At 34.7% G+C, this 15,216-nt stretch overlaps 2 protein-coding genes across 2 annotated transcripts in view; one reads left to right on the top strand and one right to left on the bottom strand.

Moving 5' to 3' along the window:
• Positions 1-1,081: 1,081 nt before the first annotated feature.
• Positions 1,082-3,624, bottom strand: LOC127969411 (dual specificity phosphatase 29-like). The gene is made up of 4 exons (XM_052571333.1): positions 3,220-3,624; positions 2,463-2,841; positions 2,104-2,336; positions 1,082-1,993 (listed from the first exon to the last, which is right to left on the bottom strand). Exons 1-4 carry the CDS (start codon positions 3,344-3,346, stop codon positions 1,773-1,775), a joined length of 960 nt encoding a protein of 319 aa, XP_052427293.1. The 5' UTR covers positions 3,347-3,624; the 3' UTR covers positions 1,082-1,772.
• Positions 3,625-10,653: 7,029 nt separating this feature from the next.
• The window catches only part of cyth3a (cytohesin 3a), a 28,200-nt gene continuing 23,637 nt past the window's right edge, over positions 10,654-15,216 (top strand). The window contains exon 1 of the mRNA XM_052571279.1: positions 10,654-10,999. Coding sequence (XP_052427239.1) covers positions 10,975-10,999 — 25 coding nt within the window. The 5' untranslated portion in view covers positions 10,654-10,974. The remainder of the gene's footprint in view (positions 11,000-15,216) is intronic.

Below are 15,216 nucleotides of genomic sequence, written 5' to 3'. Positions count from 1 at the left end.
ACCTGTGTTTAGCACAATTCAAATTGCACACACACAAACACACAAAAAGAGTTTCACACAATTTTTCTGTGATGTGGTAAGGTTTGGGAGGTGGTGAGATTGTGCATGTTTCAGGTGGTACGAGGTTTGTGTGGGGTTTCAGAGGAGGGATTGGTGATTTGAGTTCAGGGCTCTCACAGCCTGGGGGAAAAAGCCGTTGAGCAGTCTGGCAGAGCAGCCCCTGATGCTCTAATACGGTCTTCATGATGGTAAGAGCTGGAAGAGATTGTAGGAAGGATGGGTGGGGTCCTTCACGATACTGTTGACATTGCTGGAGCATGTCCAGGATGGAGAGGAGAGGGTAGTCATTTACACAGGACACAGGTGATTACTTTGGTACCGGTATGATTGCTGTGGATTTGAGACGTGGGGACGACTTCCTGGCTCAGTGAGGTGTTGAAGATATCTGTTAGGACATCTGTCAGCTGTGCAGCAGTCTTTCAGTACACGGACAGTTATGTTGTCAGGACCCACAGTCTTGCGTGGGTTAATCCTAGATAGGGTCTTCCTTACATCGGCTGGAGACAGACAGAACGCCTGGTTGTTGGGAGGTATGGGAAGTTTTTGTGCAGGTGTGTCATTATGTATGTCAAACCATGAATAAAAGTGGTTGAGTTCATCTGGGAGGGATGTGTCATTATAACAGGCCAGTGTCGGGGCCTTGTAGTCAGTGATGGTCTGAATGGCTTGCCACAGGCTCCAGGTGTCTGTGAAGTGATTGTTGATTTTTTGAGCATATGACCATTTTGCATTTTTGATGCCACAGGACAGAATGGCTCTTGCTGTTTTTTTTATGAGGGCTGCATTATCTCCTAATCGACGAGGTACAACCTTGTATGCATTCTTTTCTGTTGTGTAGACAAAGTCCACTGTGTTTTTTCCCCTTGTTGCAAAGTTAGGATAACAGCCAATCCATGTAAATCCAAGTGCTATTTGGAAACAGGTTAGTATTTTTTCTTTGACTATGAAAATGGATTATAGATGTGGAGGATAAGCATCCCTTCCTTACCAATTGTTGCAAATATGAGACCTTTAGAAAGAGTTTATTGTTTATCGTTTATTGACATTTTCAGCATCATTGCAAGTACTTCAGAGAACTAATGTAACATTAGACAGTCCATATTACTAATGTGATTTCTAAAATATGTTCAAATCAGTATTCACTAAATTCACTTTGTCAGTGGAGACAAAATGTCTTATCTTTTCGGAGAGAAGGCAGTACAGTCATCATCTGAGAAAGAAAGACTGCTCATTACCATTGAGCGTTACAGAAACTTTTACACCATGTCTACACTGCATGTGTCCGCTGTTGTGCATAACAACTGGAAGCTTTCTGCAATAAGGCATCAGAGGTTCCATATTCATTTGTCCTGTTGTCTAAAGTAGTTTCGGTGTAAATCTGAAATTTTTACTGCATATGACTGACTTTAATGGGTTCTATGTGCTTTTGAAGAGGCACTTACAACTTGTGTAGGCAAGGTTTTACTTTCATTTTTTGTAAATAATTTTTTACTATTTGTGTATTTCTGTTGATTTACTAACATGATGCTAATCCACAGCTCTTTTAGAAATAAAGTGCATTTGACTATAATTGAGACAACAGTTTTATTTTGATCAAAGGTAATATTTTACATATTTGTAAATGTTAAACAACAAAAAAAAATATATATAAATCGGTGCCTGATTTTAACTACATTTTTTATTTTATTTTTTACTTTGCTCTGTTTTTTTTTTTAGCTGTACTCTTTTTTTAACTGTAGTATTCGCTGACTTTTGAGGTTTGAATTGAGCATTGTCAGCTGCTTCAAGAAGTCCCTGTTTGGCCTGATCCATCTCTTTTCTATGACGTGGTCAATGGCATCCTCCAACAGTATTTCATGGTGGATCATCAGATATGCCAGAAAAAATGTGGCCGAGCGGCTGACACCCTCTGAGCAGTGCAGTAACAACTTATCTGGCGGAAATAAAAAGAAAGACACTTAAAAGAAATTCTTCCTACACAGTTTGTCACTGTAGGATAAATGATGGATGATAAATTGTGTGTGTGTGAGTGCAAGCTCTTACTTTCTGAGTTACTCAGGGCCTTGTGGATGAATTCTGAAGCTGGGAATAAGTCCTTGCTGACGTCAAACTTTTGTTCATCCATTACAAGCACACCGTAGTAAGTGATGTTCATTTCGGTGTAATATTCTGCCCTCGTATCGATCTTTCCTTGCAGGTATTCCTTGTATGCCGCAGTGTTCAGGATGTGTGTAATACCCATCTCCTTCAGTTTGGCTCTGTCCAGTGCTGTCTCTCTGTGCAAAAACACATCTTAGATTAATCTTAAAGAATTTCCAATTATAAAACAACTCTAAAACAAAACATAACTGCATGCAGTGTTTGATTCCTGTTCGTACGATAGCAGTGTTTTGCAGACTTACTCATTTCCAATAAAGACATTGGGCCAGACCTCAGTGGCAGGTGTCCAGAGCACTTTACATTTGCACATGCGACGCTCCAGTTGGAAAATGTTTACAAGGATATGGTTGTGTAACATTGACTCAGTTGTCACTTGAGTTTCCTGTGTTTCTGTTGTCTCTTGGGGCTCGGGACCACTTGGAGCTGAGAGAGACAGCTGTTGTGCATCAGCCAGATCCACCTCAGGTTCTGGTGCAGCACCTGGGACACACAGTGGCTCTGGATCAGGCTGTGCTGAGACCCCGATGGGCTCCACTCTGTTTTTCTGGAAGCATTTTTTCACAGCCTTCCATGTTCTTCGGAAGAATGCACAGATTTTCTTGCTCTTCTTCACTTTAGTATCTTCAGATAAAAGAAGAAAAACAGATAATAAGCTACTAGGAACATCGCTTACCGCAGATTAAACATGAATATTGATTAGTCTAACTTGTAAGATGTCTGTGCTATTGTTATGTTGTTTGACATTGGTTAACTTTAAATGAGTCAACATGCAGTGGTTTGCTCTATGGTACACATTAGATTTGGTGTATTAATGGACAATTTAAATCTTAATATAAAGTTAAATCTTTAATATAATTTAAACCAAAATAAAATCTGCATGTAGATAGATAGATAGATAGATAGATAGATAGATAGATAGATAGATAGATAGATAGATAGATAGATAGATAGATAGATAGATAGATAGATAGATAGATAAAACGGTCTGTTAACATTTACCTTTTGGGCTGGTCTTCTCAGTGGTTGCAGGAGAAATATTCAAGCCACCCTGATCATCACTCCCATTCTCCGGGACAGTGCTGCTGATGTCAGCCTTCAGCTGCACTTCTTTCTTTAGTGTGGACATTATTGATTCACTCTATTGAGTACTGTCCGATATTGATGTCAAACTATATCTGATTTTATCAGATGTAAAGTTGTTAAACTATTTCTGATACACACTGTGTCTGAGATTGACAGTACAGTTTGTGTCTATAAACTATGTGGGAATTTCTACACGCTGAATATAGACTATCTGTAATGACTAGCGTCTGTACACAGTATTCGTAGAATTTGCTCTTCGTTCAATGACTCTCTTCGCATTCGCTCAGATTATCACTGAACTTCTGCGAGTGCGCGGCTCTTTAAAAACAGCCTGTTCGATGACGTAATCAATTGTCGCTTCTCGTTGTAGTTCCACAGTTGCCATAGAAACGGAATGTTTACTACAAGGGGAAGAGCTCATAGCCTGACTACGTCAGACTTCCTACTTCCGCTCAATTTCATTTCGCTTCTGTACTGTCTACGAAGCAAAGTGAAGTAGCAGAGTCTGGTATTACCAGGCTAAAGAGCTCAGGCCAAAAAAAAAAAAAAAACTTTTGGTCGTCTTGCAAGCTTTAAAAGTTTTCATAATAAAAGAAATAAAAAAGCTTAAGCTATACTAATGTATTTACTAAGTTAGATTCTTTAATAAGAAATTAATGTTAAGCTTGATTGTTCAAACATTGTAAATTATGTGGATGTGTATTTTAAGCAGTAAAAATGCATATCGTATTTGCATCATTTCACACGCTTTAAAATAAACATAAAATAAAAACTAACTCACAACATTAATAAAAACTATATATATCTAAAAAAAATAAACGAATGATCATAAGTGATGATCAAGGTTTACAGTAAAATAATAATTAAATGGCTTATTCCAGATGGACAGAAAGAAAAATAAAGCAGTCTATAAATTATAGGCTGAAATAACAAATCTTATTTCATTTACAGATGTTTAAGTATTATTTATTTTATTTCAAGTATAGAGAATTGATTCAGGTGACACTTAATGATACACTTTCTTGAGCAAAGTTGCCAGGCAACTTTTTTTGAGCAATGTTGCATGGGCACTTTCCAATTGAGAATGGGCAACACATTTCTATCTGGGTACTTTAGATTGGTCATAAACGTCTCACCTGGTTGCCTGTCGACGGCAACATTGCTCAGCAAAATTGCTCAAACAGTTGCCACATGTATCAACACCTTTACAGTGCATGTGTATAGCAGCTAGACGATGAATATACTTTGATTGCACAGTTGGGACAGAGGTGCATTATAAAATTGAATGAGTGCATTCAATAATGTTCACCATGGGTGTCCCTTCAAATTGTGCCCATAAGAGTATAGGGGGTGATTTTGGACACAGCCTAATAATCCTGAAGACCTTCATTAGCTTTTTATGTTTTGAGTTGATTAAAGTTGGAAATAAACTCTTTAGGAAAGTGGATCTCAAGGGCCAGACTTGCCCACCCCTGACCAAAAGCTTCTGCTTAAAGAATACTCAAAACAAGAACATCCCTGATACTAAACATTCTACTTTAAAATGAACCTGATGCATTGATATAGATTCACCAGTAGATGGAGTGAGAGACATGTCAATGTTGTCGTGATACCTATAAGGCCCATCAAAAACTGATTTGTCAAGTTTAAAGGGATAACTCTCTTAATATAGAAGTAACTTAGGGCAATTTTAATGTACGTGGTCACTGCTAATTTTTTATATACTTCAATTCACTTTAAATGGCCTAATCCTTTAAAAATATATTTTTATATATATTTTTTTATTATTATTGTTAACATTTTTGTTTGAATAGCAGCATGGATTCATATGTTAAGACTGTATGACCTCTATCATTAAATAGCTTCAAAGACACAGAAAAATATATATTTCAACACATATACATGCTCTATATTTTGTTAGTGTACACTGAGGCATCAATAGCAAAGAGATCTTCTTCTGCCAAGACAAGACGGAAAGCTGCCATGACAAGGAGCTCAGGAATGGAAGCTGGTTCTGGGGCCATTTCGGCAGCCAAAAAACCTTGTGACAAGATGGTGACAAGAACCTGCCTTTAGGAACCACAGGAGCAGAACTGGTAGGAACTTCTGGGTTGACTAGCGCTACCAAAAGAAGAAGCTCTGGGATTTAAGAAAATGAGGTGAGGCCTTTTTTTAGAATGAGGCATCATTACATGGGCAAACAGGGTGCTCTGAAACACAGTTGGCTGTCTTGATATATATATATAAATCTTTGTTTGTTGCTCATTGAAAGTGATCATTTGCTTGACATGGTTGCTTTTCTTTCTCTATTTTCTTTCTCTAAACACTATTTAAACTGAACAGAGATGACATCACTGAATTCAATGATGAACTGCATTTAACTATCATTTTGCATTATTGACACACTGTTTTACAGATGAATGTTGTTCAGTGCTTTGATGCAATGTATTTTGTTTAAAGCACTATATAAATAAAGGTGATTGATTGATTGATCTCACAGCCACATGTGGGCATTTTATTTATTTATTTTACATTTTTTGGTATCCAACAGGCTACATTACTACAGGATTGTAGTAGAATTGCCTAAAAAGCTGCTATAAATCAGAAACTATAAAAGATAAAGTTGTCCATGTGTGTTGGTATTTAACAAACAATTCTGAAATCAATGCTTTTTGCTTTAATGAAGTTTACCAGACTGCCCATTGTTTGTTTTTAATTTGTTTTTCAATATGTCTTGTTTTTGGCTATATATGAAAACTTTGGAAATTACTATTGCTACATGTTCTAATACTAAAAGCCATTTCATCACTGATATAAAGATGATGAAGATGCCTCTTTATAGTCTTTCATCGACTGATGGATATCCATTACTTTAGTTTTAAGCTCTCCCTTACTCTTACATTGTGGAATACTATAAAGCTGACTGCTAAAACTACAAATATATATATATATATATATATATATATATATATATATATATATATATATATATATATATATTCTGCTGAGGGAGCAAATAATTAAATGACACATTTTTACAAACAAACTGAGCAACTTTAAAAAAAAAAAACCCACAGAAAATACAACATGCTTGTAAAAAGTTTTGTTTAATGTAACTTTAGATGCTCTGTCACTGCTGATATCACACATGTTGATATCCAACTCTTGTGACTGTGAGTTGAGCATATGGATTTTGAGCATTGTTTAAACGTACAGAAATGTAATGCCAAAGCTATAAACCCAATGTGGTTGAAAACTCATTACAACAGAAATGGTTAATTTAACGAATCTCAAGATACATTTTATATCTTAAAATACAGGTTTAAATACTGTTTACACAAACAAGCAACTAAAAGAATTAAACAGTTATTTTAAAATATTAATTGTCACACACCTGGACTCATTTAGTGTTTTTGCCCCTGTGACCCAGTTTCTGTCTTCCGTGTTTGGTTTGATTAGTTCCCAGGTGTGTCTATTCTCTTCCTCATGTGTTCCATGTCCCTGTTAATTGAGTTATTCCATCCACCTGTGTTTCCCCATTATCCTCTGTACATAAGCCTTGTCCTTTCAGTTCTGTTTTGTCGGGTCTACTAACTCGCTCACTACTTGATACTCACGAGCTACTTACGTGTGTCTTCCTCTGTGATCCATGTTTGGATAACTCCTATGTTGGATAATAAAACCTTATTTCGTTTATCCTCGGCTCCGTGTTCCTTCCGGCAGCGTAAACCGTGACATTAATACTTTAGAACATGGTATATAGTACTGAAAGAGTAGTAGTACTGTATATATGTACCATTACAGAATATTTGGAGGTTGATACTGCCATAGGTGCTTCTACCATAGCTCGCAAGCTGGTAAAATAAACAGCAAAATGCAAAATCATGCTTATAACAATCATCTGAACGACATTCAGTGTCGTGGATGTTAAAATTTAAACCAATGCTATCATGAAAAGCCATGAGACAGTGTCTCATTAATTTGCATGTTGGCACCACTGTATGTGGAGTCTTTATGTAAACCTCTATGAAGGCTAAGTCCATTGTAATCAGCTTCTACCAGCAAAATCTGTGCAAGTGGCTTCCAGAGGATACTGATGACATTGTCTTGCTCTTAAACCTGTCGGTCTATAAAAGTTAAAAAGTGGGACAATTTTGCACTGTATGTACGTGTGATTGTCCACAGGTAGAGGAGGTTTGGATAGAGGAAAATTTACAGATACCATCTTAAAAATAAATATAAGCGTCTAAGTGTCTAATAGCATTGGAACAAAAACCACCCATTGCACAGTGGATTAACAACATGTTTGTCAATGGAAAGGATTACATATATTATCAAAGGTAAAGTGTCTTTTTTTAAAAATTTGGAAACCCTTTATTTCCTTTATTTCCTGTTCAGAATTTTGTAATATAATGTATATTTATATAATATAAATTAACTTTTTTTAACTAAATTACCCGTTTATTAATATGTAGAGCGATTTAACCAATTTCTTCTGTATACAGTACAATACTGGCAAAATTTGTTAGCTCTCAAAAAACAAATTGTTAAAAAAAAGTTGGATAAGATTATTTTATATAAGTTGTATATTTTATACAAGTTTCCACTATATTGTAGACTGGTTAAACAGGTTCTCTACAAACAGACCGTTGCCAGCTGTTTTGACAAGAGATTGACATTTATTAGTCAATATGGCACCAGAGCTGTATTTTATGAATCAAATGCATCTTTGTTTGGTCTAAGGGTGAGCTAGGTGTGACAAGTGAAGTTCATGGGAGAGTGTTTTTGCTCTCGGAAAAAGGAAAAATGCAAACAACATTCTCTTCCTGAGTTTCAGCGGATATCTGTTTCCCACACAGGATGTCATTCCCACCCTGAAGCCCCTGTTTTCCCTGCATCTACTTCATAGTCTTTCCCTCACGCACAGGGCCTGGCTGTGTGCTGTGGTCACAGAACATTACATTCTGCTCTTTTGATTTCCTCATATCCAGTTTTACCTTGCATAACATCCTCAGATGAGATCATTTAAATATTTAAAATGTCAGATTTAGAGACACAGAGACAAAACTCTCTCAGTTTCATTGGACTGAGGGAGCCCAAGTTTATTTGACTGAATGATGCTATCAGTAAAATACAAAACCTGTTGTCTGTGAAGTAATAATAGGGCCTTTAAATCCATGCAAATGAAGTGAAACATCAGAGGATGTTTTTGTTTCAAAGGGGCATAGTCCTTCTTGAGCTGTTGAATGGATTTTGCATGATTCTTTGGAAAGCCGCAAAACACATTGCACTCAAGATGGAATTCGTGACACAAAAGGTAAGAATTTTTTGAGAGATAATGACCTCAGCTTACCTGGAAAATAGTCTGACTAATACTGGCTTGTGGTGTCCGGAAAAACTGTACACTGTACAGTCTCTGTATGAACCTGGGATTCTCCACCCGAATGCTGACATCATTCTTGCATATGAAGTTCAGGATATTGCATATTACCACATTAGGCCTGTTTCCAAGTCTCTTATATTCAGTAGAACTTATTAATTATACAAAATATACATCAATGAAGAAATAATGATACATGCTTTATGAATGATGATTTATACATTTACAATTTACATTTAATCATTTAGCAGACACTTTCATCCAAAGTGACTTACAAATGAGAACAATAGAAGCAGACAGGTCAACGAGAGAACAACAACAGTATACAAGTGCCATGACAAGTCTCAGTCTAGTACCGAACACATAGCCAGGGTGATTTTTGTTTTTTGTTTTTTGTTTTTATATGAAAGATTAAGTGCTGATTAAGTGGTTAAGTGCTATATATATATATATATATATATATATATATATATATATATATATATATATATATATGTGTGTGTGTGTGTGTGTGTGTGTGTGTGTGTGTTATACTACATATATGTATATATAGTATATTTACATTTACATTACATTTATGCATTTAGCAGACGCTTTTATCCAAAGTGACTTACAGTGCATTCAGGCTATCAATTATTACCTATATATGTATATATATATATATATATATATATATATATATATATATATATATATATGTCATCTTATTTTATTAATATTGCATAATGCTTAATTATATAATATCAATAAAGTCATTTTATTTTATTAATATTGCATTAAAGAAGAAAAAAAAAAAAATATATATATATATATATATATATATATATATATATATATTTTTTTTCTTCTTTAATGCAATATTAATAAAATAAAATGACTTTATTGATATTATATAATTACTCAGTAATCAAAAGATGCTTTACTCTTTTTTCATGCTTTTCGTGTTTTTCACCAATAGCCTACATTAGAAATATGATTTTAAGTCAGATATTTATTTTAATATTTTAATTTGATTCTTCTGGTCTATGACTTATTTAGATTAGACCAGGATGCAATCACTTAGTATCAGTCATAAAATGAATATATTATATATATAGAACAATAGAAGCAGACAGGTCAACGAGAGAACAACAACAACAACAGTATACAAGTGCCATGACAAGTCTCAGTCTAGTACCGAACACATAGCCAGGGTGATTTTTGTTTTTTGTTTTTTGTTTTTATATGAAAGATTAAGTGCTGATTAAGTGGTTAAGTGCTATATATATATATATATATATATATATATATATATATATATATATATATATGTGTGTGTGTGTGTGTGTGTGTGTGTGTGTGTGTGTGTGTGTGTGTGTTATACTACATATATGTATATATAGTATATTTACATTTACATTACATTTATGCATTTAGCAGACGCTTTTATCCAAAGTGACTTACAGTGCATTCAGGCTATCAATTATTACCTATATATGTATATATATATATATATATATATATATATATATATATATATATATATATATATATATATATATATATATATATATATATATATATATATATGTCATCTTATTTTATTAATATTGCATAATGCTTAATTATATAATATCAATAAAGTCATTTTATTTTATTAATATTGCATTAAAGAAGAAAAAAAAAAAAATATATATATATATATATATATATATATATATATATATATTTTTTTTTTTCTTCTTTAATGCAATATTAATAAAATAAAATGACTTTATTGATATTATATAATTACTCAGTAATCAAAAGATGCTTTACTCTTTTTTCATGCTTTTCGTGTTTTTCACCAATAGCCTACATTAGAAATATGATTTTAAGTCAGATATTTATTTTAATATTTTAATTTGATTCTTCTGGTCTATGACTTATTTAGATTAGACCAGGATGCAATCACTTAGTATCAGTCATAAAATGAATATATTATATTCATAGATTATGGTGATGGGCGGAGCCTCTATTCGTTGGCTGAATATGCTGTTTCTTCTCTCACTAGTCGTTCTGTGGATGAAGGCGAGTGGGAGCAGGAGGATAGCGGTCTGCATATTCATTTATTTCACCAGGATTTATGTTAATCTGTGCAGCAATTAATGGATTATGCGAAAGACATTTAGAGCAGCCCCTGGATTGGGTTACGATAAACTCAGTGTGTATCGTAATATGATTTAATTTTGTGTTTAACAGACCGGTGTTGTATTATACTAAAGGTAGTAATCTAAGACAAGGACGTTATTTGCATCAAGTCCCTTCGCAGAATGAACGTGGATGAAGATAACCGAGGTAAGGTTTCTGTTTTATTCGCAAGCACAAACAGCTGTCAGTCTCTGGTTTGTCTCAAAACCTACATAAGACGGCATTTTTGAGTGTAACAGGCGCGTGCAGTTGATTCGGAACGCGCTTTGATGCCCAACACCAGGTCAACATCTAACTCGGTTTCGTCACTATGAAGAATATTTCCTCAATCATCAACACTGAACGGGAAGGAAAAAAAGTAAACTTTAATATACAATTTTTATTTTTTTAATACTGTTAGTGATTGGACTATATAAATTACTTTATTTACACTTCAACGTTCAGTTTTTTTTAAAAAAAGGTGTTAATTTTTATGACGTACAGTGTTCTTGCTGTGTGTCGCCACTGTGTTTTAATGAGAATTTGAGAATCGCTTCAATCTTATTGCAGGAGCCGTTCATATGGCTGTTCATATGTAGGTCGTCAGTTTGTTTGATGTGAGACCCTTTGAAGTAGCTCGCGAGATGTTTATGAGTACAGTTGTGGTGCCAAGAGGGATCACGAGGCATTTAATTAGTCAAGTGCTCGTATTTTTTGTAGAGCACCGTATAAATTAGCCTACCAGTTTATTAATTAGAAAATACTACTTTTAGTATCAGTTGAGTGCCATACAGCTCTCTAGTGTAGTGCTGACATTCAACTGGGCGAGTAATGTTGCTTTAAAATAATAGATGGTTCACAAAAATATATATATATATATATATATATATATATATATATATATATATATATATATATATATATATCTATAATTAAAAATTAAATAAATAAATAAATACAAATCAAAAGAAGCAACCGCAATGATCATTGTCAGGAAGAAACTCACAGACTGATCTGGTATAGAGTAGAGTTCCTTTATGAGTGGAGCAGAGTGAGAGATTTCTTCTGCTGATTCAAAGGAGATGGTCCTCACTGCAGAACACAAGATCCAGGGGAAGAGGTTGGATCCAGATCCAACTCCTCCCACCTTACATGTGCCTAAACCTACCCGTCTCCAGAATCAGGTGTGTTTGGTAAATGAGACATGCAAGCAGTGCATTGTTAGGTCAGCTTCAGGAACATTTTTGGGAACCACTGACCTAGCGCGGGGGTGTCCAAACCTGTTCCTGGAGGGCCACTGTCCTGTAGAGTTTAGCTTCAACCCTAATTAGCCTGAGACTTGTTTTAGGCTCGCTAGACTTCCAGGCAAGTGTGTTGGAGATGGCTGATGCTAAACTCTGGATCTTATTTTTGAGGTGCCTTGTGGGATTGAATGAGTACACTCGATGTAAACTATGATTTCATACACCATGACTATTTTTGAAAGATGACAAAACTTAATGGATAAGCACCAGTGGGCTTTAAGATGACTCTTTTGCAATGATTTTGCTTACAGTAAATATATATGGGATCTGACTAGACAGTGGAGATGGTAGTGATTTAGTTATGCTCTGAGAGTTGTTTTGGTATATCAGTGTAAAAAAAAAAACAAAGAAAAAAACACAGACACAGAAACCAGACCTTAAAGCCAGACATCTCAAGCACTTTTGAGCCTGTTTCATTATGTTGATTTACAGCCGTTATCACTTAATCTGACAAAGAGCAATTTGTAAATGTCTACAAAAACAAGAAAGCACAGAGTTGTAGAAGTACCATTAGCTCACTAGGTCTTTCCAGTTCCTCTTGTATCATGAGCCTGAGAACTTCAAAGCATTGGACTCAATGGCTATTTGTCTTATCTTAACATGGGAAAAAACTAATGGAAAAAGATTTTCCCTCCATTTCTGTGGCAGATGGTTGAATGCAAAGAAAGACTGATGTCATCAAGGGCAGCCCTCTTAACAGTCTCTACACTGTAAAAAATGACTGTGTAAATTACTGTTAAAATGCTACAGTAAATATCTGTTAAATGGTTTACGGTTAATACCCTACTATATATGGTGAAATTTACTGGTTTACATGTCATTTTACAGAAGTATACACTTTTGGAAGTGAAAAAGTATAAGAAAAAAATGTCAGTGAATAACCGTGAATTGCCTTTCCCAGAATTCCCTGTGTTACATTTCAGATTTGATGTTTTTTGGTTGAAATAACCGTGTTCATTCTTAGTTTTTTTTTCTCATGTTTCATTAATGTTTATTGCATTATTTCCGTTTCATGTGTGTTACCATGATGTTGTTTAGTATGAATGACACTGTGCACCTTCTATATATGTTATTATTTAAAATCTGCTTGTGATGGGCTTCGGTTCATGATGTGACTTTCTCATCACCACCTGCATTTGGTGGTTATCAGTGTATTACAAAGGAAAAAAAACAGATTTTAGTTCTTTAAAGGGTTAGTTCACCCAAATATTAAAATTATGTCATTAATAACTCACCCTCATGTTGTTCCAAACCCCTGAGACCTCCGTTCATCTTCAGAACACAGTTTAAGATATTTTAAATTTAGTCCGAGAGCTCTCAGTCCCTCCATTGAGTGGTCTGTTGTGAGATTTCAAAACACTGCAGTTTAGTGATATCCGGTTCGCGAACGAATCACTCGATGTAACCGGATCTTCTTGAACCAGCTCACCAAATCGAACTGAATAGTTAAAAACAGTTCGCGTCTCCAATAAGCGTTAATCCACAAATGACTTAAGCTGTTAACTTTTTTAAATGTGGCTGACACTCCCTCTGAGTTCAAACAAACCAATATCCCGGAGGAATTCATTTACTCAAACAGTACACTGACTGAACTGCTGTGAAGAGAGAACTGAAGATGAACACCGAGCCGAGCCAGATAACGAACAAAAGATTGACTTGTTTTTTTTGTTGTTGTTGTTGTTGTTGTTTTTTACAGTGTATCAGAATCACAAATTCATGGCCTTTTCACATTTTTAAAAACATTGCTTTGTCCTTAGCTAAGGTCCAACAAAGAGGCAGACTTTGTCAGACTGATTAAAGGAGAGATAGTGAGGTCTGGTACTCATTAACATTGTCTGCATCTGATGCCATCGGTGTCTGATCCAGGCTCTCCTGAGGAGCTGTCTGGCACCAGGCATGACACATGCAGTGGTCAAAACCTCATCAGTGGTGTGACTGCACCAGCAGAGATCTGAAGGACACCGTGCCTGGCAAATCTGCTTAAGGTTAAGACAATGTCAGCCATGTTATTATATCAAAAACATTTTCATGTTTTCATTTCACTGCCGTGTAATATCCGTTCTGAATACTGATATTTGATGTTTGTGTTTGCTGCCGATTGAGATTTTGGTATGAGGTTTAATCTTTGAATATCACAGATGTTGTCAAACATTTATCTTGTGGATACTTCCTTATTATTGTGAGTGGATGAGACAAAAGAATGAGAGAGATTTTAGTGTTTTTGTTGTTGTCTTAAGTGTCACATATGGAATTGATTTGAAGAAAGTCTGGAGAGTCTTCAAATATATTTATGAGCTATAGGACTAGTTGAACAGAGTTGAATGAGTGGAGAGTGAATTTCCGTTGATGAATGCAAATATTTTCATATTTGTTTTAAAAATCTGAAAAGGAAAGTTAAAAACCTAAATAGGTTTTTGATGGGGTTGTCAAAACATTTTGTCCCGGCAGGAGATTTAAAAACAAACAATCACTAGTACAAAGGACCCTTGTCCAGTTTTCCACCCACTGAGTCAGGACCATCCCAAAGCCCCATCTCTTTCATGTCAGGAATGCAGTATTCAGCAGCCATGCATTCTTGGGCATTACTTTATCATTTGCAGGTTTGCAAAAAGAAAGAGACATTAAAGGGGATGTGGGTATTACATAAAATAGATTTAATAGAAGATAAATTTGGTCACTATTACATACTGTGAATTACTGTATGTTTAATGATTCAATCGTTTTTCTTGTTGAATCCCAGTGCCTTTTTATGTGTTTATTTTCTGTTAGGAATATCAATATCCTTCGAGTCTTTTTTTCATTGTCACCTGTATGTTGAAGATATGTGTAAAAAAAACATAAATATATAATAGCATAACTTTATTATATTTTCATATTTGAAAATGTAATCTTTTATTTATAAATTTTTTATAAATTATTTAAAATATTTTTTATACACTACTGTTCAAATATTTGTAGCGCAAAATTTTTTTTTTAATGTTTCTGGTACTCAAAAAAAAGCTGTTTTTATTTGATCAGAAACACAGTAAAAACATTAATATTATGAAATATAAGTTCAATTTAAAATTCCTTTCCTGTTTT

The sequence above is a fragment of the Carassius gibelio genome, chromosome B12, assembly GCF_023724105.1.
Source record: "Carassius gibelio isolate Cgi1373 ecotype wild population from Czech Republic chromosome B12, carGib1.2-hapl.c, whole genome shotgun sequence".
NCBI lineage: Eukaryota > Metazoa > Chordata > Actinopteri > Cypriniformes > Cyprinidae > Carassius > Carassius gibelio.
This window is presented reverse-complemented; position numbering and strand designations above follow the sequence as displayed.

Excerpts from the sequence above, each read along its gene's own strand:
- LOC127969411 (XM_052571333.1), bottom strand. The coding sequence starts at position 3,346 with ATGTCCACACTAAAGAAAGAAGTGCAGCTGAAGGCTGACATCAGCAGC. Across the intron at positions 2,842-3,219 it reads TGAGAAGACCAGCCCAAAAG|ATACTAAAGTGAAGAAGAGC; the intron begins GTAAATGTTAAC and ends TTTTATCTGAAG. Across the intron at positions 2,337-2,462 it reads AATGTCTTTATTGGAAATGA|AGAGACAGCACTGGACAGAG; the intron begins GTAAGTCTGCAA and ends GTTTTTGCACAG.